This window comes from Panthera leo, chromosome A2 (assembly GCF_018350215.1).
Source record: "Panthera leo isolate Ple1 chromosome A2, P.leo_Ple1_pat1.1, whole genome shotgun sequence".
Classification (NCBI taxonomy): domain Eukaryota; kingdom Metazoa; phylum Chordata; class Mammalia; order Carnivora; family Felidae; genus Panthera; species Panthera leo.
Genome location: NC_056680.1, coordinates 109468334 through 109496143, shown reverse-complemented (window position 1 = coordinate 109496143; position 27810 = coordinate 109468334). Strand labels below are relative to the sequence as shown.

Sequence of the window (27810 nt, the reverse complement as noted above, 5' to 3'; positions counted from 1 at the left end):
CCAGAGTTCAGTCCCATTTCAGCTTGGCACTAGCTACAATGCCACTTGCTGAAATCTGCTCACACTGATACACCAGACACATTGTATCAAGAGGCTAGTAGAGCTGTAAAAGATGACAGCTAAAAAGCAAAAGTGGCTTTATTATTTTTTTTAAGAGGTCTCTTAGAAAAAGCAAAACTAAGATCTCATTGTGATGTAGGTGCTGGCCAATCACTTAATCAGCGACCGTCCTAAGTGCTAGGATCCTGGGTAAAGCTGATATGCCTGTATCAATTCTACAACCTGTCGCACACCCCAAAAGAGGGCTCGCTGACGATTGGTTAAGGACAAAGGAAAGTTTCTGTCAAAGTTCAAGAAGAGAGGGACTGCGTGAGGAGCAGTTTCAGATCATATTTAACCCCAGACCGTGGAGGGAACCGAGCCTCCGCGTGCTCTTCGGTCGCCGCTGTGCAAAGGAAATGCCAGAGGGAAGTTTGTCTACAGGACATCTGCCTCCCAGTTCCCGAGAAGCGCGAGGTCCGCAGCGCCATCAGTCGAAGGCTCGGCCTCTGCCCATCTTACTCCACCCTAGGGCCGGCCTACGCCGGCGAGCCGCGGAGGACGACCCAACCCGGAGGGCGAGCGCGCCCGCTCCCGGGCTGGCCTCACACTGGGCCCCGTCTCTACTACCGGCAATCGCAAGTTACCCTGGGAACCCAGCTTTGGAGGCCTCACCGCGGTGGCCGAGTGGGCCGCGAGGCGCCCGCCTCCGCTTCCCCACGCGCCGGCGCCATGGAGACGGTCACGAGTCGCCGGCGGCTCCTGCGCCCACCAATGGAAGCGCACGTCGCAGAGAGACGCGGACGTCGCTCTTCCAAGATGGCGGCGCGTCCGTCGCGAGCAGCCGGGCCGGGGGGAAGCCAGCGAAGCCGAGTAAAGCCGCCGCCCGGGAGACGACTGAAGGAGCTGTTTCGGCCGTTGGCGGCGGCTCCGGCAGTTTTCGCTGCTGCTACGGCTGTTGCCATGCGGCGAGGCTAGGGAGGAGCTCACTTCCCCGGGGTGTAATAATGTTAACAGAGGTAAGCGGCGACGGCGGCCAGTGTTTACCTGTGAAATGGGGAAGGGGCCGGCGCCAGCTCTTCCGAGAACAGCGTTTCTCCTGACCGCGGTTCCGACCCTCCGTAGCGGGCCCCGGGGCCCGAAGAGCAACGGGGATCCTACAAGTGCCCCCTGAATAGGAGCTGTGCTGACTCAACAGAGTCCCACCACCTCCGGCTGCTGTGCCTCTTCTTTCGTAGTTGCCACTTGCCCGTCGCCCGAGGCACTGGCCACCCTCTTGCTGTCGCTACCTCCTAACTCATCGTTTCCTTCGTGGTGTCCCCTTACACGCTGCTCCGTGGCAGCGTTGGTCTCTGCGATGGTGCTGCTGTTCCCCTACGGTTTGCCCGAGATCTCCCTTCTCCGGTCCCTGGCCTCCAAGGGCCCTCCACCTCCAAGCTCGGTCAGCATCCTGGGTTTGTCACTTGGCCAGACCGGTTTTTCCTACCCCCTACTTTGACTACTTCGTGAAGTGGACCTTTTTTCTCAAGCCACACTTGGATAGCCCAGTTATCTCACCTCCCCCTCTAACCCCCACCCATTGTCACCTTTTTAAATCGTAGGAATCAGAAAGTTCAGTTTAGCATCTACACTCTTGATTTGCTTAAGGCTCCCTTGATACTCTCCGTGGAATAGCTTTTTTTTTTTTTTTTTTTCCCCCCTCGTTTGGACCTGAAATGGAAGTAGGGCAACTATGACTAGCCAGTCAGTTTCCCTTTTCTAGTGCTTGATGTCCATTGCAAAAAGCAGACTTTTTGAAGAAGTAGAGTTCCTTACTAGCAATACGTTCAGGGGAGGAATTAAATTGATCTCATCAGATACTTGACCCCGGTTAACAGTTAGGTGTAGTGCTATGTGGTGGTGTGGGCGTCACTGAAGATAAATTGTGCAGCTTGTGGATTTGAGCAAATGTCTCAGAAGTTACTCGCTTGAAGTCCTGTGAAGGTTCTGGTATCAGCTGTCAGGGACTACTAGTTTGGGCATCTTTGTGGGCTGCACTAAGGAAAGGAAACAGTTTTAATGGGCAGTATTCCTTCCTACCTGGGCCAAAAGGAAATAAAAACGTTTGTAGATGAGTGGCTTTTGTGGCGTGAAAATGTGATGAAAAAGCATTTACTTGCCTTTACCATTTGATTAATTCTGAGGAAGTTCACACTTGGTATTTGCACATAATGTACGCACAGAGCCTGGAGTATGATGTATCTGGTAAATATTTTACTGGCTGACTTTAATGAACTAATTATCTCTAATAGTTTGCATTTCACTTTATATTTTTAAATTCCACATTATTTTGCATCCTGGAGTTTATTTTATTCCCGGAGATTATGGTATAAGTTTCTGTTTTCATTAGCAGTATTAGGTTAAAAAAAAAAAAAAAGACCTAAGTAGCAGTTCTATTTTTACCTTCACTGTGATATTTTGGTGAGAACAATTAGCCTTCTAACAAGGTTTCAGTGCTGTCTCTAATGTACGATATTTTATGATCTTTCGATGAAACTTGGCTTAGGTTAGCATGTTGTAAAAAGTTGTAATGCTGTCAGATGAGCTCCGTGTCTGCTAGTAAAATGCTAGTGTCTTGATGTGGAAGGACTGTGCCTTCTAAGTTTCTGTACTGTAAAACGATTTTGTGTTTCAGGGAAATATTTTAAGCAGTAAACCATTGATGCTAGTAAGAAGTACTGTAGTGCTGGGGCACCTGAGTGCTCAGTAGGTTGTGTCCCTCTGTGTCAGGTCATTCCACGGTTTGTGGGTTTGAGCCCCGTGTCGGTCTGTGTGCCGAGAGCTCAGAGCCTGGAGCCTGTTTCAGATACCGTGTTTCCCTCTCTCTCTGCCCTTCCCCCGCTCGTGCTCTGCCTCTAGCTCAAAAATAAATAAACATTAAAAATTTTTTAAACATTAAAAAAAAAAAAAAGGTGTCCTCTGGTGCGTTGTGTGTCTACCGGTGTGCAACTTGTAAGTGGCAGAGTCAGTGGCAGTTCCTGCTGAGTCCATTCTCTTAACTACTATGTGGGATTGCCTCTCCGGAGAAAGGCCCAGATTAAACGGCACTTGGATTTTATCTTTGGTTTTTAGTATTCATTTTATAGATTAGAAAACTGAAGCCCAGGGACTTGTCCAAGGTCAAGCAGTTATTAGTTGCAAATACGAAACTTGAATCCCATCTCCTGACTCAGTACAGAATTCTAGTTAGCTTTCAGTAATTTTCAGCTCTCTTGATCGATGTTAATAATACACTATTTCTTGTCTGAATATTGTCAGTAGGTAAACTGAGACTTATCATTACTTAAGAAAGACTTCTTGCTTTAGCTTTTTTTTTTTAAGTCTGAAAAATAGTCCTATTTTGAAATATCGTAGATATAAAATTGTACTCCATATTGGTTACTAAAAAATTAGTAGTGTAGTACTTTATTTTACTGCTTCTCTTAGTTTTAACACAGATCAGGAGGCATTAGGGGAGGTGAAGAGGTGATTTAATTCATGTTAGATTTCAAAATATTTAGTTACGAGCTGTGTTACAGAAGATTCTCTTGTTCAACAAGTGTATACTATGCTTAGAAAGTGGTGAGTGGTACTATCTGCTTGGGTCTTTTGCATCTCAGCATTGAGGTAGGAGATACTATTCTCATTAGCCAGGTGAGAAGACAGAGACTCAGTTAAAATAGTTGGCTTAAAATTATATAACAAGTGGTGGAGCTGGGAATCATACCTAGGTCGTCTTATTCCAAATTGTGTGCTGTTTTTGTGGCTCAGTATGGAATGTGTCATTGATTTTCTTTTGTAATCGATAGTCATCAGTATACTATTTTTAGGTTTAGGTTTTTGTTTTTGAACCAAAGTAGGGATGCCAAGTATATAGATACATAATAATAACAGTAGTGATGAACATTCATATGAAACTTTTCAGTTTTGCATTTTGTCAAAATAGATCTTTGAAACCTTTTCAGAAATGAGAAACCATTCATGTGAGCAATTAAGGGCCATACTAAGCTACAAGGAAAAATTACTCAATTCAGCAAATTAATATGTACATTGAACTTTGAAACCTGTGATATGATAGATTGGTGTGATTTGAAAGTAGAGCACCAGTAGGTTCTTCTGCCCCCGTCTCCCCCCCCTTATTTAAAAAAAAAATTTTTTTTAATGTTTATTTATTTTTGAGACAGAGACAGAGCATGAACGGGGGAGGGTCAGAGAGAGGGAGACACAGAATCTGAAACAAGCTCCAGGCTCTGAGCTGTCAGCACAGAGCCCGACGCGGGGCTTGAACTCACTGACCGCGAGATCATGACCCGAGCCGAAGTCGGCCACTCAACCGACTGAGCCACCCAGGTGCCCCCCCCCCCCTTATTTTTTAAAAGAGGAGGTAGCATAGTTTCTGATTTAAACCTTTTGACTTCAATTTGTATTATTTTCATTCTCAATATAATTGAAATATTTATGAGACTTGCTAGACATATCTGTGTGTCTTTTGCATTTTCCATATAGGGATGACAGCTTTGTTTGTTTTAAATGTTTAAATTATTTTTCCCCTTCTGTCTTTGCCCTTTAGGACGTCTTACTCTTAATGTTACTCTTATTTGTCATAGTATACTTGAAAATTATTTGTTTCATACCCACTCTTCCTCCACCACTCTCTTTTTAAATATAAGTGTAAATTTCCATATATCATAATTAGGGTCTGGGATGTTTACTTAAGGATTTGTTAAAATCTGAATTTTCACAGCATTAGAATATAATGAAATATTTATCAGTGAATTTTCATTAAACACATTTTTAAACTTTTTTCAAAAGCTATTAAGGTTATTATTCTGAGCATTTATTATTAACAGAGAACTAAAGCTATAGAAGATACAAGAAAATGTGTTGAATTTGAACCAGAGCTGTGGTATACTCAGGAGATTGTTTTTGCCTAACACCCAGTTATCAGTCAGCCTGTTGACATTTGTGTGTGCTTTTAAAAATATGGAGTGAAAAGTTGTAGCTGTTTAAACTTAATAGTTTGAGTTGTGTGCAAATGTGAGGCATTAGTAGATGTTAAAAAAGGTTTACGTTGGTGTTAAGTCACTGCCACCCAGATTTGTTGGTTTTTAGATATTAATACTAAATTGTTGATTTTGTGGTTAACAAGTATGATACAGATGGGAAAAGATGTACTCTGTAGCACTTTTAAAAGTTCCAGGTTAATAGTTGTTAACAGAATAAAATTTTGTGTTTCAAATACATTTTGAAGATATTTGCACAAAGGAAGATAATTGCTTTGTTCTTTCAGGATTTCTCATAGCTTTTGATAGGTGATTTGCTCTCAAAGAACGTGATAGAATTTGCATTATATGGCAAAGTTGTTTAAATTTTTTTTTTTTAACGTTTATTTATTTTTGAGACAGAGAGAGACACAGCATGAACGGGGGAGGGGCAGAGAGAGAGGGAAACACAGAATCAGAAGCAGGCTCCAGGCTCTGAGCCATCAGCCCAGAGCCGGACGCGGGGCTCGAACTCGCGGACCGCGAGGTCGTGACCTGAGTTGAAGTCGGACGCGTAACCGACTGAGCCACCCAGGCGCCCCAATGGCAAAGTTGTTTAACCATGTGATGGGTAATTTTGTCAGTTTGGCCACGGAGGGTCAAGATTAAACATTATTTCTGGGTGTGTCTCTTAGGGTGTACTGGATGAGGATGAGATTAGCATTTGAGTCAGTGGTCTCTTTAAAGTAGATTGCTCTTCCATTGTGGATGCTCACTATCTAAACTATGTAATCCATTGAGTGCCAGAATAGGACACATGGAGGGAGGAAGAATTTGCCTCCCTCCCCCCCCACCCCACCCCGCCCCACCTTACTGCTTGAGCTGGGCATCCATCACATCTTATTTCATCTCCTGCCCCCAGGGATTTAAATGATCAGTTCCCTGGTTCTTAGGCCTTTGGACTGAATTACCACTAGTTTTCCTGGATCCCCAGCTTGCACATGGCAGATGGTGGGACTTCTCAGCCCCTGTCATCATGGGAACCAATTCCTCATAATCTCCTTAAAAAGTTCTGTATCTATATCTCCTGTTGTTTCTGTTTCTTTGGAGAACCCTAATAGCAGAGACTTAGAGAGTTTCTTGTATGGGAAATCCTGAGATGTGATAAGTTGTACAGCAAGGAAAGGTCTTTGGACGTTCAGGGCTCTTTTGAAAGACACACACACACACACACACACTCTCTTGCCCATCATAAATGTTTAGTAAAAATTTATGACTTGATTAGGTTAAGAGAAATATTCTTGGGATGGGTTAATCTTTAAACTGCATGAGCAATTTTTAAAATAATTAATTAATGATATTGTAAAGGCTACTAACTAGAATAAGAACTATAGCCTCAATTGGCATTTAAAGGATGTTAAAAAGTAGGAAAGAGATTTTATAAGGGGAGTGGAAGGACATCACTGTCTAGAATGAGACTGGCTTGTAACTGTACATACAATATTGTTTAGCATCTTTTGATAAGCCAAATTGAATTTTGCCAACATTTCTCAAGAATTTTAAAGGGGTGGGGTGCCTGGTTGGCTCAGTCACTAGTAGGGTGTGTGACTCTTGATCTCGGGGTTATGAGTGTGAACCCTGTATTGGGTGTAGAGATTACCTAAAAATAAAATCTTAAAAAAAAAATTAAAAACAAATTTTAAAGTTTATTCTTGAGAGGGAGAGAGAGAAAGAGAGAGAGGGAGGGAATGAGGGAGGGAGGGAGAGGGTGAACAAGCAGGGGAGGGGCAGAGAGAGAGAGAGAGAGAGAGAGAGAGAGAGAGAATCTGAAGCAGGCTCCAAGCTGTCACACAGAGCTGACATAGGACTTGAACTCACGAACCACAAGATCATAACCTGAGCTAGTCGGACACTTAACTGCCTGAGCCACCCAGGCGGCCCCCCCGCCAAAAAAAAGAAATTTAAAAGGCTTTTGTTTTATTTTTTCCCTTTTGATTCCAGGTTTTCAGAGCTTATAAATAAATTACATTCATAATTACTTTCATTATGTTTTATTAATCCAGCACACATAAACCCCTTCCCTCCTGATCAGTAGCTAGCTAGTTGATCGAATTGCAAGCAGAAGCAAATATATGTGACATTTTAGTTAAGCCCTGTAACTTTATATTGAACATGCCTTCCATTTGGTATTTTGAAATACTAAAATAGAGGTTTTAGATGTTCATAACTATCCTTGGGGGTCCTAAATAGGGAGATATCAGTGTATATGACTCCGTTGTTTGGATGGATTGTTCTAAAGTTTGTTGACCAGTTTTCCATAGACATTGATAAAAAATATTTTCTTAACTAGTCTATGGTATGTTTATGGTTAAAGTGTTACATTAATTGCTACACATTTATAAAATTATTTTATTTGAGGAAATATGGAATTAAATTTGGGAGAAGAACTGAGAAATAAGTAGAAGTGTTTGTAGTTTTAAAGATTACAGGTATTGGTTGTATGTCATATGGTCCCTGTAAAATGTATTGGCTTTTCATCTCTTTACGTAGTAACTACCAGTACATATATAGCCTTTTGCAGATTATGTAGTGTGGTTTCTGTATTAATCTGGTTATGTTAAATGTGCTCATGCTTGCTTATGTTCAGTTTCATTTCTAGCTATGGAATGAAGAGAAATCTCTTAAAGGGAGAAGAAAAGGGGAATGAGAGGATCTTTGCTTCAGGTGGAATTAAGCCGTGTTAGCCGAATTATAATGGGAAAGGAGGGAGCATGAACTTTTGGAAGAGGGAGAAAATAGGTTCTATCATGGGGAGGAGTGTTCAGTGCTGGTCACTAACTAGCTAGCTATTTGGTGACTTTATGGCATTCCCTGAGTGACTTTTTAAATGTGTTTTGAAATTTTGTGGTTTCACAGACCATTAATTGCTCTCTTTATTGATGGTAATCTAAAACTGGCTTTCCATTTCTCAGGTTTAATTTTGATATTACAACACTTTATTATTATTTTTTAAAATGTTTATTTTGAGAGAGAGAAAAAGCTTGCGAGCAGGGGAGGAGCAGAGAGGAAGGGAGAGAGAATCCCAAGCAGGTTCCTGCTGTGTGTGGAGTCCTACATGGAGCTCGATCACGATCACTGTGAGGTCATGACTGGAGCCGGGGGATGCTTAACCGTCTATGCTACCCAGGTGTCCTGTTACTACAGAGCTTTAAATATCTGAGAGGAGAGAGAACTTTGAATTAAATCAAGTGGACAGCTTTTAAACTATCTTAACCCCTTTAAAAAGAGGTTAATATTGAGTGAATAGATAGGCTGGACTCGTGGTAATGCATCCTCATGTCTGTAAACAAGTTACACCTACCATGGTAGTGAGACAACATACAAATAACCTTAAGTAATATAAGGCTGAGTCACAACTTCACTTATTTATGATGTGACATTGGGGAAGCTGTTTGAAATTTTTGAGTCTTGTTTCCTTCTTTATAAAATTGGATAATAATAGCAACTTTCTAGCTGCTCTCACATTGTTGTGAAGATCAGATAAAATGAGAGTACAGAGAATATAACTCTTTGTAAAATGCCAATCATTATACAAATATTAGTAGTTAAACTGTCAGGTGTTTTCTCTGTATGCTTTGCACTAGTGTGAATTCAAGTCCTAGGCTCCATCCAGGTTTATGGCTCACTAGCTGCTCAGTGGGGGGATGAATGGATCTCCTGAGAAAGAGGGTGCCCCCCTGGCCATCGGTGTAGTTATAGGGGAATCAGGCAATAGGTTAGAAGAGGTGAAAGAAAAAAAAAAGTAGACCAAGAGCATGTCTTGCAAACTAGTAATGAGGTTAGTTTCCCTTGTAGTTGGTAAACTGATTAAGAATTTTTGAAACAAATTCTAAAACAAATATTTTGAAAAAGGTTACTTATTTGAGGTTTAGTAGTCATTTGTACATGTTCTTAAATATTCGTGACAAAAGAAAACTTTTAATCAGTCCTAGTTATTTCTTTAAAGAAGAAGCTGTTAGGATAATTTTCATTAAGCTTTGGTTTTAACTTGTACTGGATATTCATTTTTGTGGATTAATTTGTTCACCAAACACAAATATACCTACTGTATGGTAGGCAAATAAGAAGTTCTGGTGCTGAAGTGGTGAGTCAGATCTGAAACCTGCCCTCAGAAAATTCACTATCAGAGCTAAATTGTGCCAGTTGGGCAGTCACTCAGCTGAAGCCTTGAAGTCTTTTGTCAAAATAAAACAAGTACCATAATTAAAGGATGGGAAATTAAGAGAAATAAAAGGTTGGAATATGTAATCAAAAGGTAATTACTTGCATTAGCTTTATAACTCCAGGTAGAATTACCAGTTTGGATGAGATGGCAGCTCTAAAATGAGTTTCTCCTTGCAATTGAAGCATCAACCATCTTGCCTGTCTATGTGTGTATATATATATTCATATATATTTATATATGAGAACAGAGAAGCAAAAAAAAAAAAAAAATCTGTGAATTTGTCATGTTTCTCCACCCCAAAAATATTCTAAATCTCCTTAAGAGTTCTACTATAGTCTACTGAAGGATCCAGCTGAATTCCATTATCCTGGTGAAAGTAACACTTGGTCTCCACCTTCATATGCTATATATTCATTTATTTATCTTTTTTGTGTTTCTTCCCCACTAGAATGTAAACTGAAGATGTGGCTCACATTTGTGTTTTCAGTGCTTAGAATAGAGCTTGACACCTAGTGTCCTCACTAAATATCTATTAAATGAATGAATGTTAAATATTTCCTTCAGTAAGGTTAAGGTAAAAGTGAAAAGACAAAAGCTGTCTACCGTAAATTTAAGCTGTCACATTAATTATCCTTCAAGGATTAGTTACTATCAGTGTCTATTAGACATTTTTCAGTAGGGCATTGTGGTTGAATATTGTGTTTGGGATCACAAAACAACAACAACAAAAAAAAAATAGAAAAAGTTGAACACCAGGCTTTTTTGTTAGAATGTAATTAATTCTGTCTTGATTTTTCCAACAGGTAAAAATCTGATTGGATTGATCTTTTCTTCTTCTTTTTTTTAATGTTTATTTATGAGAGAGAGAGAGGAGCGTGCACGCATGGGTGGGGGAGGAGCAGAGTGAGAGAGGGACACAGAAATTGAAGCAGGCTCCAGGCTCTGAGCTGTCAGCACAGAGCTCCACGTGGGGCTCAAACTCATGAACTGCGAGATGATGAACTGAGCCGAAGTTGGATGCTTAACCAACTTGAGCCACCCAGGTGCTCTTGGATTGATCTTATTTTCGTATGAGCAATTACAAATGCAGGAACAACTTAGAATTTCATCTTGCATCTTTTTAATACTTAATTTTTCTTTTTTTTAAGTTGGCTCCACACCCAGAGTGGAGCCCAGTGCAGGGCTTGAACTCACAACCCTGATGAGATCAACACCTGAACTGAGATCAAGAGTTGGACGCTTAACCATCTGAACCACCTAGGAGCCTCGATACTTGATTTTTATTACGATCTTATGTGTACTATTTAAAATCTATATTCCTGAACTAGATAAACTTAAAGCTTTGTTTCTAATAGTATAATAGTGCTGATTTTTGTGTTTTGTTGAGTGTTTCACAGTTTGCATGGCCTCTAATGCTATCTTGAAAGTTTGCAAGTATGAGTAAAAATTTGGGCATGGATATTAAAAAGTTGGAAATTTTGGGGGGTATACCTTCAAGGAAGGCAGCTGTTGCTCTAATCTCTTGACTAAAATTCCTCTCAGTGTCACTATTGGATACAGAGTATTGTTAGATCATTTCACTCATCTATACTTCCATTGTAAATTTAGAAATCGTATGTACCAGAGAAATTCCCAAAGTAATTCTATGTTCAACTGTGAGAATTGAACTGTTTTAATGATCTTTAAGTTAGTATGAAATACTCACATAAGGAGGCTGGAATTATTTACTATAGTTGGTTTATTGTACTGTTTTCTCCAATTTCACGAGGAACATTTTTATTCTGATGCATCTGTGAAACCCCCAAGGTGAATCCTGCTTTTGCCTTGTCCTCAGCTCTGCATTACAGGGGAGTCCTTGTAAGTTACTTCACTTAAACCTGAATTGGTTTTGCTCCTGGAGCCCTGGGACTACTTTTAAGTAGGTTGGCTGTGGTTTCGCACCTGAGAGAGTGTGTGATTCTTTGTATTGTGACTTTTTAAAAAAATTTTTTGAGAGAGAGAGAGAGAGAGAGAGCGAGTGAGCGCATGTGCAAGTGAGCAGGGGAGGGCAGAGAGAGAAGGAGATAGAGAATCTGAAGTAGACTCCAGGCTCTGAGCTGTTTACATAGAGCCTGACATGGGGCTTGAACTTACAAACCATTAGATCATGACCTGAGCCAAAGTTGGACACTTAACTGACTGAGCCACCCAGGCGCCCCTGTATTGTGAGACACCATGCATGTGTGGAGAATGGCTTTTGGATTCACCATCATTTGAGGCTTAGACATCATAAAACTGATTGAAGTTGTACAGTGCTAATGGAAGAGTTAAGTGTAGTGTGAAATAAAATGTCATCTCATTTTAGTTATTAACATAAATTTTGGGAAGTAATTGGTCTGATGTTAAGATATGATCTTTTGTGTTATGTACTGTTTCTTTAAGTCATAATATTGTACTTTAGAGTTCTTGATTTCTCTTCCCGAGTTTATTTGAGATGGCATATTTTTTTCAGGATATTTAATCAGACTGCAGCTATTAATATAATCAGCTATTTTTACATCCGAAGTTAATTACTAACATCTCATGCATTTTCTTGGGTAGTACCTAAGTGCTTAACACTTTAAACTGTTGGAGTAGTCTAATTCTGGTAAAAGTGGGCAGAATAAGGGGAAATGGGCTAAAGGGATGTTGGAGGCAGCTTTAAAGGTGTAACAGTAAAGAGAAAAAGAAACATTGAAATAATGTATTTTACAAAGAGAGAGTGTGTTTACTACATAACAATTTTAGAAATATAAATTAGGCTTAAGAGTATTTTATAATTTATTAAAAGTTTGTTGTATGAACCAAAAAGCTCTGCAAGTTAATGTCTGATAACTCAGAATATTCAATCAATTAATAGACACTAACGCAAAATTTACAGGACTACCAAAGTGTGATTATCTTTGTAGTGGGGTGCAGTGATAATCATCATTTTTTCTATATCTATATACTTTTTATCTGTACATGCACATATATGTGTGCATCTTCTGATCACAAATTGAACATTCCTAAGTTTTAAGTGTCATATATGGATGGTTAAGAGTGATGGCTGGTGTCATATTATTTGGATTTGAATCAAAGTTTTGTCACTTTGGAGCATTTTGGCTTTGAAAAGTTATTAATTTTTTTACCCTTAGTTTTCTCATCTGTGTGACTGTAAGTTAATGGTACTCATGCCACAGGGTTGTTAGAAGTATTAAGTGAAATAACACATGTTAAGTACTGTGAACAGTGTTTCCCACAGTAACACTCAGTAAATACTAGGTTTTATTATTGATTTTTCAGATGTAAATAGCAAGTAGCTTATTTTCATAACTTACAATTTAGTGTTTGGAGTTGTTTTCTGTGTTGTTTGTGTCATTAAGGTTTCAAAATGTCAAAAATAACAAATCCTCTTTGACCTAGATGGTCTAATTCTTCCCTTTCTGTCTCCATTTTTACTGACTTTCTAATTTATGTATTACATTAAGTGCTAGATTAAGACTGGATTTCAGGAGGAAATAGGTGCTACCTTTACATTATGAATTGGTCATAACTAGAACTTTTGACTAACTAATGTATCTCTTCTGGCCATTAAAGTTTTTTACTGTATATGAAGTGAAAGGGAAAAGTAGTACAATTTCATATTAAGCTTTAAAAATGCCAGTGTTGTGGGGTGCCTGGGTGGCTCAGTCAGTTAAGCGTCCAGCTTCAGCTCAGGTCATGATCTCATGGTCCATGGGTTCAAGCTCCACATCAGGCTCTTTGCTGACAGCTCAGAACCTGGAGCCTGCTTTGGTTTCCGTGTCTCTCTCTCTCTGCCCCGCCCCCCCCCCCCCCCCCCGCCCCCATGCTCTGTCTCTCAAAAATGAATAAACATTCAAAAAATTTTTTAAAAATGTCAGTGTTGTGTAGTTTTCTATTATGGGAAGTACTATGATTCTTGTCAGTTTGATAAAGTTTTATGTAAAGCAGCTTTGAATTTAGGTAAGCTCTTTTAGATTGTTCCTTTTATAGGGGATAGATAGGTGAGGAACACAAGAATCCTTTGTTTAAGATATAAATATGTATATATATATATATATATACATATATACATGCATATATAATTGGCTTGATTAGTATTACTAATACTGTGCAGTAGGTTAAGAAAAGGACTGAGGGCTACGCTATTACAAATAAAATTTGTACTTACGAGTCTAAATATGGATACGAAATATAATTTCAGTCTATACAACAGCTGCCTATTTGCATTCATACAATAATATAATAAACTGCTATACTTAAGAAGGGGGTGTTCATGTTATAAAAACATTTTACTTAGCTGGAGATTATGCCATCACAGTCCTTTGTGGGTGAATCTAGATGTCTTTATCTTCCTTTCTATACTTAGTTTTGCTTTCTTATTACTGATGCTTTTTGGATGTGTTGATTATTTTCTCTTGGCTTCTGTCTTTTACTATTCTCTGTGTCTGTAAGCTTGCAGTTTGCTCTCTTAGGGCTTTTCCCCAATCTTTACCCTTTCCTCCCTCCCTTCCTACCCTAAACAGGACATGATAGAGAATTTAACTTTGATTTTTAAATTACACAACACTTATGGATATAAAAATATTTTCTGTTGTTAACTTAAGTGGTGAACAAGTAAAACAGTTTATATATATTTAATACATTGTATTAGAATTTCTTTTTGTGGTTGTATGCCTCTTGTCTAAATTTATTTTGATTAAAAAAGACTCATCATCTCTGAGTTAATGAACACTGCTGAGGTTTTTTTTTTTTTTTATTATGATTTTAGAGGATTTTGTAGTACTTTCAGGGTCATTGTTCTGATATTAAGTTGTTACTGTACAGCCTTCAGAAATGTGAAGGAAATTACGTGAATCTGTGCCAACTCTAGAACATACCCTGAAAGTTATCTGAATTCTAATAGCTGCATCAGATCTAATTGACATCAGATTCTTAAAGAGTACCAAGGGCTTTAAGATATTAGTGTCAGTTTAGTTACTTTAGGTATTTCTGATAAATTGAATTTTTAAAAATAAATCACTTTTATTTGGCTATTCAGATATCGGGTATAGAATTTTGCCTATCCCCTCCTTTTTTAAAAAGTCTACTTGAGAGTCAGTTTATTTTATTTTTTTAAATGTTTATTTATTTTTGAGACAGAGAGAGACAGACCATGAACGGGGGAGGAGCAGAGAGAGAGAGGGAGACACAGAATCCAAAGCAGGCTCCAGGCTCTGAGCTGTCAGCACAGAGCCCGATGCGGGGCTGGAACTCACAGACCATGAGATCGTGACCTGAGCCGAAGTCAGACGCTTAACCGACTGAGCCACCCAGGGGCCCCGAGAGTCAGTTTAAAATAATGGTATAGAGCATGCTTGAATTTTAAACAAAGTTCAGTTCATGGTCCAGTTCTATGACTGAGCTGTTCCCTCATTTGCAGAATAGAGTTAGTAATACAACTTCTGTCAGAGTTGTTGTGAGAAATATACGTAAAGTGGTTGGCAAAGGTCTTAGCCAGTGCTAAGCACTTAATAAATGATGGCTCCTATTGTTTTAGAGGATGCCCTTTTTCATAAGAAAGAAAGGAAAGGTAGAAGATTGGTGATAGTTCATTGCTAAGCTGTACGTTGAAATACAGCTCTCTCTGCTGTGATAGGCTTGTGTTGTTTTGATTTCCCCTTGGTGCTATATTATGGGGAAAAGCAGAAGTTGAGTTGTGAATATCGAAACTTTTATTCTTGTATTGTTATAGTCATATATAAATGAGGGAGAAGAGAGACCATTTATGAATATGGCCTGTTTTATCTTGCTTTTGCACCCAGGAACTGCTGTGGTAAAAGTTTTGTGTACTTCAGAACACTTTTGTAAGTGGAAGTCTTCTGGTGTATTAATTGAATTCATTCTTTATAATTCAGTTTTTTTAAAGGTACTTATTAATATGAATTGCCATGTAACTAAGCTTATTTTTCAGTATGAGTTAATGATAAGAGAATGGTCTTTGATGTTTGAGGATCTTTATGTAGCCCAGAGAGGGTAGGTAAGCAGTATACCAATTGTGGGATTAGAAATGCCAAGTGTAATATTGTATTATATCAGAACAGTACATTTCAGTTTAGTGTCATAGTGACAGGATCTAAAGAGAACAAGGTATTTGTGGAATGGGAAGAAAATTAGTGAGAAACCTGGACATTCAAGATTTTAATTTTTTTTTTTTGTTTTCTTGCCTTGCAAAATATAATGGAACAATGCCCCCTTTCCCATTAAAACATTTCCATGGTTGTTTGAAGAAATGTAGTACATGAAAACACTCTCCATTATTCAGAAGGATAATTTTTAAAATAATGTACTTAAAGAAGTATATAAATTATATAAAAATGAAAAGTACATAATTTAAATCAATTTTTTAAAATGCAAGTTTGCAAACATACAGAAACCTTGAAAAATACTGCCATTAGCACCCATGTACCTGCTAAGTACTTGGATTTGCTAACATTTTTTTGTCATATTTGCTTTATTTTTGACTCTGTGTGTGTTGTTATTGTAGCTGAATCTTTTTTGTTTTTTTGAGTTTATTTATTTATTGTGAGAGAGAGAATCCCAAGCAGGCTCTGTGCTGTTAGTGGGGAGAGTCTGGTGGGTGGGCCCAGGCTCATGACCATAAGATAGTGACCTGAGCCAAAAAATCAGCAGTCGGACCCCATAACCGAGTGAGCCACCCGGGTGCTCCTGTAGCTGAATCATTTTAAAGTAAACTGCAGATATTATGTCACTTCTCCTCACAATATCCCATAATCTTCCAAAAATAAGGATTTATTTGGGGGGGGGAGGGGACTTTTTAAGTTTCTATTTTAATTCCCGTATAGTTAACCTACAGTGTTCTGTCAGTTTCAGGTGTACAGTATAGTGATTCACCAAGTCCGTACATTACCTGATGCTCGTCACAAGTGTGCTCCTTAATCCCCATCACCTATTTAACCCATCTCCCCATTCCCTCCCCCTTTGGTAACCATCATTTCTCTATAATGAAGAGTTTGTTTCTTGATTTGTCTTTTTCCCCTTTGCTCATTTGTCTTGTTTCTTAAATTTCATATATGAGTGATATATGGCATTTATCTTTCTCAGACTTATTTTGCTTAGCTTAATATTCTCTAGCTCCATCCATGCCATTGTAAATGGCAAGATTTCTTTCTTTTGTATGACTGAATAATATTCCATTGTATATATATACACCACATCTGTATCCACTCAGCAATTGATGGACACTCGGGCTGCTTCCATATCTTGGCTATTGTGACTAATACTGCTAAACACAGGGGTGCATGTGTCCCTTTGAATTGGTGTTTTTGTATTCTTTGGGTAAATAAATACCCAATAGTGCGATTGCTGGATCTTAGGGTAGGTCCATTTTTAATTTTTAATTTTTGAGGAACCTGCATACTGTTTTCCAGAGTGGCTGCACCAGTTTGCATTCCTACCAACCATATGCAAGTGTTTCTTTTTCTCCACCTGTTGTTTGTTGTGTTATTGATTTTAGCCATTCTGACAGGTTTGAGGAGATATCTCACTGTAGTTTTGATTTGCATTTCCCTGATGGTAAGTGATGATGAACATCTTTTCATGTGTCTGTTGGCCATCTATACATCCCTGGAGAAATGTCTGTTCATGTCTTCTGCCATTTTTTTTTTTAAAAAGTGTATTTACTTATTTATCTTGAGAGAGAGAGAGAGAGAGAATGAATCCCAAGCAGGCTCCGTGCTGTCAGTGCAGAGCCGGACATAAGGCTTGATCTGATGATCCGTGGATCTGTGAGATCATGACCTGAGCTGAAACCATGAGTTGGACGCTTAACTGACTGAGCCACCCAGGTGCCCCTGCACATATTTTAGTTGGATTTATTATGGGTATTGAGTTTTATCAGTTCTTTGTATATTTTGGATAGTAACCTTTTATCAGATATGTCATTAGCAAATATCTTCTCCCATTCCATCGGTTGCCATTTAGTTTTGCTGATTGTTTCCTTCTCTGTGCAGATGCTTTTTATTTTGATGTAGTTTCATATATTTGCTTTTATTTCCCTTGCTTCAGGAGACAACTAGAAAAAAGTTGCTATGGCTGATGTCAAAGTGGTTACTGCCTATGTTCTCTTCTAGGATTTTTTATGGTTTCAGGTCTCACATTTAGATCTCTAATCCATTTTGAGTTCATTTTTGTGTATGATGTAAGAAAGTGGTCCAGTTTCTTTCCTTTGCATGTTACTGTCCAGTTTTCCCAGCACCATCTGTGAAGAAACTTTTTCCCATTGAATATTCTTTCTTGCTTTGTTGAAGATTAATTGACCATATGGTTATGGATATCTGGGTTTTCTCTTCTGTTCATCTCTATGTCTGTTTTTGTGCCAGTTCCATACTGTTTTGATCCCTGCAGCTTTGTAATATAACTTGAAGTCCGGAATTGTATGACTTCAACTTTTCTTTTCCTTTTCGAGATTGCTTTGACTATTTGGGCTCTTTGTGGTTCCATACAAATTTTAGAATTGTTTGTTCTGGTTCTGTGAAAAATGTTGTTAGTATTTTGATGGGGATTGTATTAAATGAGGATTAAAAAAAATTTTTTTTAATGTTCATTTATTTTTGAGAGAGGCAGAGTGTGAGCAGGGGAGGGGCAGACAGGGAGGGAGACACAGAATCCAAAGCAAGCCCCAGACTCTGAACTGCCAGCACAGAGCCTGACGCGCGGCTCGAACCCATGAACTGTGAGACCATGACCTGAGCCAAAGTCAGACGCCCAACTGACTGAGCCACCCAGGCACCCCAAATGAGGATTTTTAAAAATTTAGCCACAGTATTATTGTTACACCTAATAAAACTACCAGTAATTTTCTGTTGTCATTGAATATTCACTGTATTAAAATTCCCCAGTTTGAACCAGGATCTACTCCAGTAATATCTTTAATCCAGAATAGGTAATCTCATCTTTGTTTCTCCTCTCTTTCTCATCCTCAGTTTCCTCTTCATTGTTGTGAGTGTTCTGTTTTAGGATGCTGTGTGGAATGCACACAGCAACATCGTGGACCTCCATGATTGTACCTACTCCTCTACCTCCCATCACCTTTTGATAACCAAAAAATGGCTCCCATGTTGCTAAATGTCTCCCAGGGAGCAAAGTTGTCCCTGGCTGAGAGCCACTGCATTAAAGGTAGTACCTTTTCTGCACTTCAATTTTTTAGATACGTATTCTTTAGAATTTTTTTTTTATCTTGATTCTGTTCTGTTGTTCTGCGTGTCCAGCCTGTTTTGCTTATTTGTTTTACTTTTCTTTGTTGTTTAACTAGTAAGTGGTACTCTAAAAATAGTTTTATTGAGATATTATTCATATACCATATAATTCATTCAAAGGGTATAAATTCGGTGACTTTAATAAGAATTATGCTTTCATTGCTGCAATAAGTTGTAGAACTCCTTACCCCCAAATAGAAAAACCCTCACCCTTTAGCCATCATTTCCAAATCTTCCTTCCTTTGAGCCCCAGACCATCACAAATATGTCTCTGTGGATTTGCCTATTCGGGACATTTTGTATGAATGGAATCAGAATATGTGGACTTTGTGATTGGCTTCTTTCACTTAGCATGTTTTCACGGTTCATCCATGTTTGTAGCACGTATTAGTACTTGAAACTTTTTAAATTGCTGAATATTCCATTGTATAGCTACACCACATTTTGTGCATCCTTTTATCTTTTGATGGGCATTGGGTCATTTCCATTTTTGGGCTATTCTGAATAATGCTGGTATGAACACTTGTGTGCAGGTTTTTGTATGGACATATGTTTTTATTTCTCTTGGGATGTATACTAGGAATGGAATTTCTGGATCATATGTTAACTATATTTAACCTTTTGAGGAACTGTGGAGTGTTTTCCAAAGCGGCTTATACCATTTGACATTCCCATCAGCAATATAGTTAAGGTTCTAATTTCCACATCCTTGAGATTATTTGTTATTATTTCTCTTTTTGGTTATAGCTGTCTGGTGGGTGAGAAGTGGTGTCTTATAGTGGTTTCGATTTGCATTTCCCTTATGCATAATGTTGTTGAACCTTTTTTCATCTGCTTTTCATGACCAGTTATCTTCACTGGAGAAATTTGTATACGAATCTCGTGCTCATTTTAAAATTGGGCTATTTGTATATTTCTTACTCAGTTTTAACAGTTTGTTGTATGTTATATATAGAGGTTCATTAGCAGATGTATAATTTATAAACATTTTCTCCCATTCTGTGTCTTGGGTTTCATTTTCTTGATGGTATCATTTGAGTGCAAACTTTTCTGATCTTGATATAGTCCAATCTATCTACTTTTCTTTGGTTGATAGTGCTTCTGGTGTCAAAAGGTATTTACATTTTGCAATGCATTTTTGGTTAACTTCAGGAGATAGTATTAACTTAAGATAGACTTAACAGATAAAAGTAGGACTGAAATTAAATCGTTGCAGTTTTCTCCAACTTGAGTTAAAAAAATTATTTTTTGTGAATTTTAATATCATATCTAGGTGGTGTGTATGTGTTTATAGAAAAGACTTTACTGAGATTTGAGGGTGATGAGTTGGGTTTACATTGTGCAGTGTTGGATAATTAACAACCACTGTATTCTTTAGTGGGGAAGCTAACTACAGTAACCTGAAATTCTGCAGTGTTTCTGTCTTCATTTGCCTTGCTATGAGTGTTCTTCATGGTTAGTAACACCCCTGGAGGAGGAGGAATCTTCGAAAAGCAAAAATACAGTATATTTCCAACCTTGCCCTCTCTGCTCCTGTAATCTGCTTACTCCTGCTCACTAAATTCTTGGATGCATTATCTCCTTGATAAATTCTTAGTTGTATTATCTCATGATAATTTCGGTGCTTATTCATTATTTTTTCTCCTAGCATAATCTGAGTTTCTAGGTACTAACTTTGGAGATCCTTTATTGGCCTGGCTTGATTCAGCATGACTCTAGGTTCAGGAATCTTATTTCAGATCATGATACTCTTGAGGATCATCTCTGTTTATGGTTCGGCTGCCTCTCCACAGTCACTTGCAGCAGTGTCTGCCTTCCTCACCCCCACCTTCTTAGTTATACTTCTTACTGAATGTTGTAAGATTCTTGTTAACTACTTAAATAGACTTTGGTAATATACAAATATCTAGTTTTTCTTTAAGATTTTCCATATGCAAATCTGTTTTAAAGGTCATGTGTGTTAAGCTATTGCCTCATTATTACCGTAATTTGACCACCTATTTTGTCTTGCTTTCTCCAGAAGGTGAAAGGTTTTACTTGGTGAAGTACAAGTTTTATGACAGCCTTTGTGATCTTAGCTTGATAGAAATAAATGTAATAATGTATTCATTTAAATATTTTAAGTGAATTGTTAATCAAATATTAATAAAATCAGTTAAGAATATGGTGTATCTTGTAGGAAAAGTGATATGTGTAATCTAAAAATAGTATTGTTTGCGCTTTATTTTCTTGTTAAAAAGTTACATGAATTTTGAAAAGTAAATCAGTGCAAAAGCATTTTTTAGTAAAAAGTGAAAGTATTGTTTTCTTTTTCCATTAAAAATGTTTCTGTATTTACTTCCATTCCTTTCTCTATATTTCAACACGCTAGAGAATTTTCATTAAATGTTTAAAAATTACTGTTAAGATTGTGATGTGAATTACCTTTTCCTGCTTTGATAAGTTTCTGAAATGTTTATCTAATTTTTCCAATGGTTTTTGTTTGTTGGTACACTTAAACTCTTATCTTCTCTCTACTGTGTAGACAGTAGTTGCTCAATGAATTGATTTGATACAGAAACCAAGGGTAAGTGGAACCTAAGTGTTTGGATGCCAGTTGATGATCAGAAAGGAAGATAAACTGTTGAAGATTAATATTGGGGAAAAAAGTCTTGATATGTATAATGTTTTAGATGATTGATCAGGATACTGTGTGTTCAGTATATACTACTGAGAGCATACTGTATGTGCCAAATGTTACACTTGGCACCAAGAATACATCAATGAACAAAACATACACAATTTATGTCCTCATGAGACTTATAGCATATGGTATATATATCAGAAAATAAACAAGCACTTCCAACATAATGTGATAAATGAGGATATTGGCAAGAGAGTGGTTGAAATGGTAAACCATGGAGTCCTATTTAGATAGGGAAGTGAATACAGAAGTGGGCTAAATGAGGAGAAAGTAGAAGAATCAAGTGTCTGCAACTCTGAATGACAAAAATAGTTGCAGTTGATATAACTAATTTGAGCTGGAAGATTGTGGTCAGAGAATAAGATAATTTTCACATTTCCCTTTCAAAAAAGACAGGTGATGATGAAGTCTAGAGTGTGGTGTTATAGTGGCTAAAGTGGAGTTGCATTGAAAGTTGGCAGAGATCAAATGCTAATGATGTTCAAAGTAGCGTAATGGTTGGATTATCCATATGTATGTTAAATACTTCAAGGTTATGTAGCATTTGGGAGAGAAGAATATTGTGTGCCATGTATAAAGAGTTTTGAGTGAATAGTTAGGAATTCCTTGGAGACTAATAGTTCCCACCTGTGACCATATTGGAATCACCTGGGGAACTTTACAAACTAATAATGCTCTTTCCTTAACTTTGATGCACCTTGGAAAAATGGCTAGCTCTCATCCCTAGCTTCTCTGATTCAATTTGCATGTGGTGTAACGTGGGCAGTGAGACTTTAAATGCCCCAGGTGATTCCAAGGTGCAGGAATTGCACAGGAACAGGGGGTTTTACAGGAAACTGCCTGGGACTTATGATTGGGATCATGACCCAGCATCAAAAAGTGGGACTAAGTGATAAATGAAAAAATAAGCAACCTTTGAGAGGGTTGCTGGAGAAGCAGCTTTTACTTAAAGCCAACAGTGAGGGTTTTGAGGTGTGCTAGTTTTTATTGTGGAGCAGAGTAAACCTACAGGAAAGCTTTGGGAGGGAAGGAGGCAGTGGGAAGTAGGATAATGGAGGGGAAAAACGCAAGAACAGTACAGTGGTTAGTGTACAGGTGAGTTCTGGTAAGTGAATAAATTTGTCTGTTGGTACTGACCAAAAACAACAGGGCATAGTGGGTTTGGAATTCATGTGGAAAGTACATTCATTAGTCCCACAGTGGATGACAGTTGGTAATGGGTTAATGGTTCTCAGGAGTTAGTTTCAACCTTGATGGGTTCAACATCATAGGAAATGGTAGCCTTGTACCCTTCTCTTTGTTACAGGGTTTGGGTTGATTGAGCAAGATCCATGGAGAGACCCAGAGTTCTGGGAGGTTAGTCTACAGGCTCCCTGGGGAGGGGTTAGAGGCATGGTCTGTTTGTTCTGCTACTGGCAGGTGGCAGCTTTGGAGCCTTAAGGCTTGGTCAGTTCTGCATAGCCTAGTTTTGTTTACTCCAATTTGCTGCTTATGTGATTTTGGCACTCTGCTGTACCTACTAATACTGGCAAAGCCTTCCCTATTTCTTTACTTTTACACTTGATGCTTTTCAGGAAAAATTTTGTTTCCAGTTTCAGATTTGTGAGCAACTATTGATGGGTTCCCCGCCCCCCCCCCCCCCCCCCAATGTACAAGATGTGACATAGACTTAGAAATAGTGAAAAAGGACCTTATGTATTACATAGGCAAACTTCCCTTATTATATATTAGAATTTTAAGTTGTAGAGAGTCAAAGTGAGTTTCACAAAGAAACCACTCAGCCTAGATTAACTGACGTATAAACCATATATGGGCCTAAAGGTTTATAATTGTTAAACTGATTCAAATTTGTGGCAAGAATAAATGGGTTAGTTGCAGCTCGTTTAATCATTTTGACATGTAACTTTAAACTTGGGAAATGAGATCATCAGACCTCCCTGTCAACAGAGTGCAGCCAGTTTACTTTTCTTTTAAAATTAAAGCTTTTTAAAGTATAATACTTGAAGGCTGAAAGAGCTACCCTAGCTATGCAAATATACTATGAAATTACTTTTGAATGAGTTCATTCAAAACATTCTAAAAAAATTTCGATATATTTTGGTCAAAATAAGGTAAGTAGTAATGTAGTAAATTTGATAACAGCCTGGTATAGAAATAAGAAAATTGTATGCTAAGTGGAAAACAAGACTTTTTGCATAATTATAGTGTATCATGTTAACTAGCAATTAAAACCCATGTGCTTTTACTAAGCAAAATGTATGTCATGATTAAAGCTTTTATACTTTTTAAAATTAGATGATTTTTCATACAGTGACCTTATTTCATATGTGTTTGAATTGTGGAATTAAAAGTAATTTTTTGAGGCTATGATACAAAGCAAATGAAGCCTATGATAGGTCATGGGGATTTAGGGTACATAAAAAAGATGGTTGTAACAGCTAGGTTATGACATGCGTTTTTATATCTTTTGTATTCATAGTTTTCAGATGTACTTAGCAAAGTGAAAATTGAGGCACAATTATGCTAAATAGTGCTTGTTTTCCTTTTCTGTCTTTTTTTATAAGTTTTAGAGCACATGAGTGGGGGAGGGGGGGAGAGAGAGAGAGAGAGAGAGAGAGAGAGAGAGAGAGAGAGACAATCTTAAGCAGACTTCACGCTCAGCATAGAGACCAACATGGGGCTCTATCCCATAATCTTGGCATCATGACCTGAGCTGAAATCAAGAGTTGATGCTCAACCAACTGAGCCACCTGGGTGCCCCTCCTTTTCTCTTCTTGGATTGCGTTCATTGACTTATCTGATGTTTAGGTCGATATGAATGGTACTGATAGTTCTAAAACTCAGATGATATTTATTAAAAAAACTACACGACAAGTCAGTTGTCTCAGTCATCTTTCGTTACATCTTAATGTTTAAACAATACAGATTCAGGTGATTCAGAGGAATGTTAAAATTTTTCTTTGGTTATGACAGCTGACATCTTTTGGCTTAAATTTTCTAAGCCAAAATTATTTCTACTCTCCTGTATGGTGGGAAATTCTGGTAACTCAGGTCAACATTTGTTATGTTGGAATATATCGAAAGCTGCTTCCTGTGGGAAACTTTGGCTTTGCTCATTTGTTTTTGCTTTTGTCGGCCACCTTATAAAAGTAGGGTTGTGAGAACACTAGTTAGTGTCTTTAAGACTTACCTGATTTTTAGGTGTATGTGGGTTAACTCTAAATTAGAAATATAGACTACCAACATCTCAGACTGTATGATACTCAGTACAGAGCCCAAAAGATTTGATACTGAGGCAAAATCCCCAACAGTTATTTAATCTAACTTTTCTTCTAGACTCTTTCATCTAGTTTTTTGTTGATAATTGTGGTTAGATTCTCTAATTTTTGCACTTGGATATGTAGTTTGACCCCTAGAAAACCTTAATCTTAGAACACATTAGTTTTACTCCTTGCAGAATTGTCTTCATTGAATTGACTTTTAATGTTTATGTCCACTTTTATTTAAAGTCATTATGAGAAGCAATGTTGTTAAACTTTCTAATGACTTTCCTGCATAACTATTGTTGAGAACATTAACCAGTACTTCATGCTTTGTTTTTCAGATAAATTCCTATATGATACAATTGTTTAAAAATTCAGAGCTGCAAATAGAGAGCACTAGTTAAGTGAGAGGAACCTTGGATATCATCTGTTTCCAACCTGTTTACAGATGAAGAAATTAAGGCCCAGAGAGGTCAGCTATAAGTAGCTGGCCTAGAACCCGAGTCTGGAAATTGTGTCTTCTAACAACTGACCCAGTTTTTTTTTTTTTAAGTTTTTAAAAAAATTGAGATGAAATTGAAGTTGACATAGCAGAGTTAACCATTTTAAAATGAACAGTTCATTGGCATTTAGTATATTCACAGTGTTGTGCAACTACTACCTCTATCTAGTTCCAAGACATTTTCATCACCTCAAAAAGAAGACTTTATTCATTACACTTGTTCCCCATTTTCTCCCTCCTCCTCCTCCTCCCCGCCCCGCCACCCCCCCCACCCCCCACCCCGGCAGTTGGCAGCCACCATTCTGCATTCTGTCTCTATGGATGTAGCTATTCTGGATATTTCACATAAATGGAATCATACAGTTTGACCTTTAGTATATGGCATCTTTCATTTAGCATAATGTATACATGTTGTAGCATGCATCAGTACTTTATTCCTTTTTATGGCTGATTAATGCTCTGTTGTATGTAGATACCACAATTTGTTTACATCCATTCACTTATTGACAGACATTTGGGCCGTTTCCACTTTTTGGCTATTATGAATAGTGATGCCATGAATGTATATGTACATGTATTTGAGTTTTCAGTCCTTTGGGGTATTTCACTGGAAGTGAAATTTCTGGGTCACGTAGTAACTGTTCATTGTAGGGTCTTTCCATTTTACCTATCACCTAGTTTTATTTATTTATTTTTGTTTCCTCTCTCCTCCACTATGATAAGAGCATGGTGACTTGGAAAAGAAAGTGAGCCAAAAAAAGTTTTTTAAAGGTATGAGCTCTTGGTATGTTTTATGCAATAGATTTTCTTTTTTTTTTTTTTTTTTTTAATTTTTTTTTTAAAGTTTATTTATTTTTGAGACAGAGAGAGACAGAGCATGAACGGGGGAGGGTCAGAGAGAGTGGGAGACACAGAATCAGAAGCAGGCTCCAGGCTCTGAGCCATCAGCCCAGAGCCCGATGCGGGGCTCGAACTCACAGACCGCGAGATGGTGACCTGAGCCGAAGTCGGACGCTTAACCGACTGAGCCACCCAGGCGCCCCTGCAATAGATTTTCAACCACACTTATCCTTTTTTTTTTTTTTTTTGCTCCCTGTGGTTTATTGGTTTATTGAATTTGATTTTGGTTTGTTCCTTTCATTCAAACTGAAATTGTACTCCTTCATTTCTTTTTCCTTACTAGAACCCATGAGAATGGTTTTAGACATCTAAGTAAATTTATTTATTGTCATTTATGACAACGACCTGAAGATAATCGAAAAGAAGAAATAGCAACACAGATAGTCTTGGCTTCTTTCAAGGAGTTATGTTTAGGTTTTAATTGACTTAAGTGCAGGTCAGATTTCTTTGTCTTCCACTTGTGTTTTTGGGGTCAGTTGGTAGGGCTTGGCAGTTTTTGTGTTGATCAAAAATTTTGAGACCATTGTCTCACTTTAATGTATTTATTAAAACAATGCCTTATATTATACTTGATGAATGGTTGTTGTAGAAAATTTAAAGTAAATGCTTTAAGGTAGATTAAATAGTCATCAAATCTCTTGTTTTTGAGGTAAAGCTGATTTTGATTTAGTTGGACTAAATAATGACCCTCTGTCATTATTGAAGTGTCATATATATATATATATATATATATATATATATATGTATGTATGTACGTATTTCATTTTTTCTTTGGTTTTAATAATAAAGTGGCCCTCACTGAATTATCTGTTTGCCTAGAAAGAAAAAAAAAAGTGTTAAACTGTTGTTAACCCTGGAAGACCTAATTGAGTTTTCCTGTTCACTGAGAAAACTTATTCCAAATAAACCTACATTTATAGTACTTGAGGAAAGACTCTGGAGGTCATTATTATTATTATTTTTTTTACTTCAGTTTTAGAAGATAGAGATATAACAGGTACATAGAATACATTTATTTAACTTTATGAAAAGTATTAGGTAAATTAGACTTTTTTTTTTTTTTTTTTTTTTAACATGCAGAGCACAGAGCAATTTTGGAATTATCTTAGGTGACAAGAATTTTATTGAAAAGGTAGATGATGAAATCAGTAAAATAAGAGCATTATTACAGTCATGCTTCATAGAACAGAGAAATGCCTTGCCTATTTAGCTACCTGGTTACCTTGTGACCCTCTTCAGCATTAGATTTTTGTTAACCCCTGTGGTAGTGCTTTGCTATTATTATTATTGACTCTCTGTTACTGCCTTACTGCTGCTTTCATCCCTCTTAGTACCAATTGACAGTTTTAAGAGAAGATCTTATCAGTCATATCAGAGTCACCATTTTCGCTAGGCTACCTATGTTATTTGATAGAGCTTTTCTGCCAGGTCATCTCACAGAACATTAAACCGGCTATAGAAATCCACCATTATAGCGGTCTCTGGTCTATCATGGTGGGGGTCATTTATGTGAATCAGAACATGGTACTGTATTCTTAAGGAATCCTTCAGAAGATCCTTTAAGGTATGGTAGGCAGGTAGGACTTTTTTGAGAAAAGTCCAAGAAGGGAGGCATTATATCAGGTGAATACCTTGCTTGTCTTGAAGTTTTATATTTTGACATAGTTACTACATTTGCTTTAGGTGCTGCTTTATGGATTTCTGGGGTCTTAGGAGAAAACCATTTTATATTCCAAGTTTACGTCTTTCATGTAGTTAGAAAAATTTGCAAGAGACTTCCAAAGGGTTGCTTTAAGAGTAAATACATGTTTGAATTTGTTGTGTATGTACACATAAACACACCCCTCACACTGTCATCTCGAGTTAACTTTTAAGCCATTTGAATATGGGAGATCTATAATCCAATTCCATCTTTTCAAA

The 27810-nt window shown here is 37.7% G+C and overlaps 1 protein-coding gene across 5 annotated transcripts in view; it reads left to right on the top strand.

Moving 5' to 3' along the window:
- The first annotated feature begins 845 nt into the window (after nucleotides 1-845).
- Nucleotides 846-27810, top strand: part of SNX13 (sorting nexin 13) — a 135225-nt gene continuing 108260 nt past the window's right edge. For 2 of the 5 annotated variants that reach the window (XM_042919617.1, XM_042919598.1), the window contains exons 1-2: nucleotides 23950-24960; nucleotides 25714-25761. Coding sequence is in view for 1 of the 5 variants with exons in the window: in XM_042919604.1 (XP_042775538.1) it covers nucleotides 1047-1058 (12 nt within the window). In the remaining 4 variants the exon portion in view is untranslated. Of the gene's footprint in view, nucleotides 1059-23949; nucleotides 24961-25503; nucleotides 25762-27810 lie in introns of those variants that run through there. The other 3 variants (XM_042919663.1, XM_042919604.1, XM_042919591.1) reach the window with 3 other exon arrangements.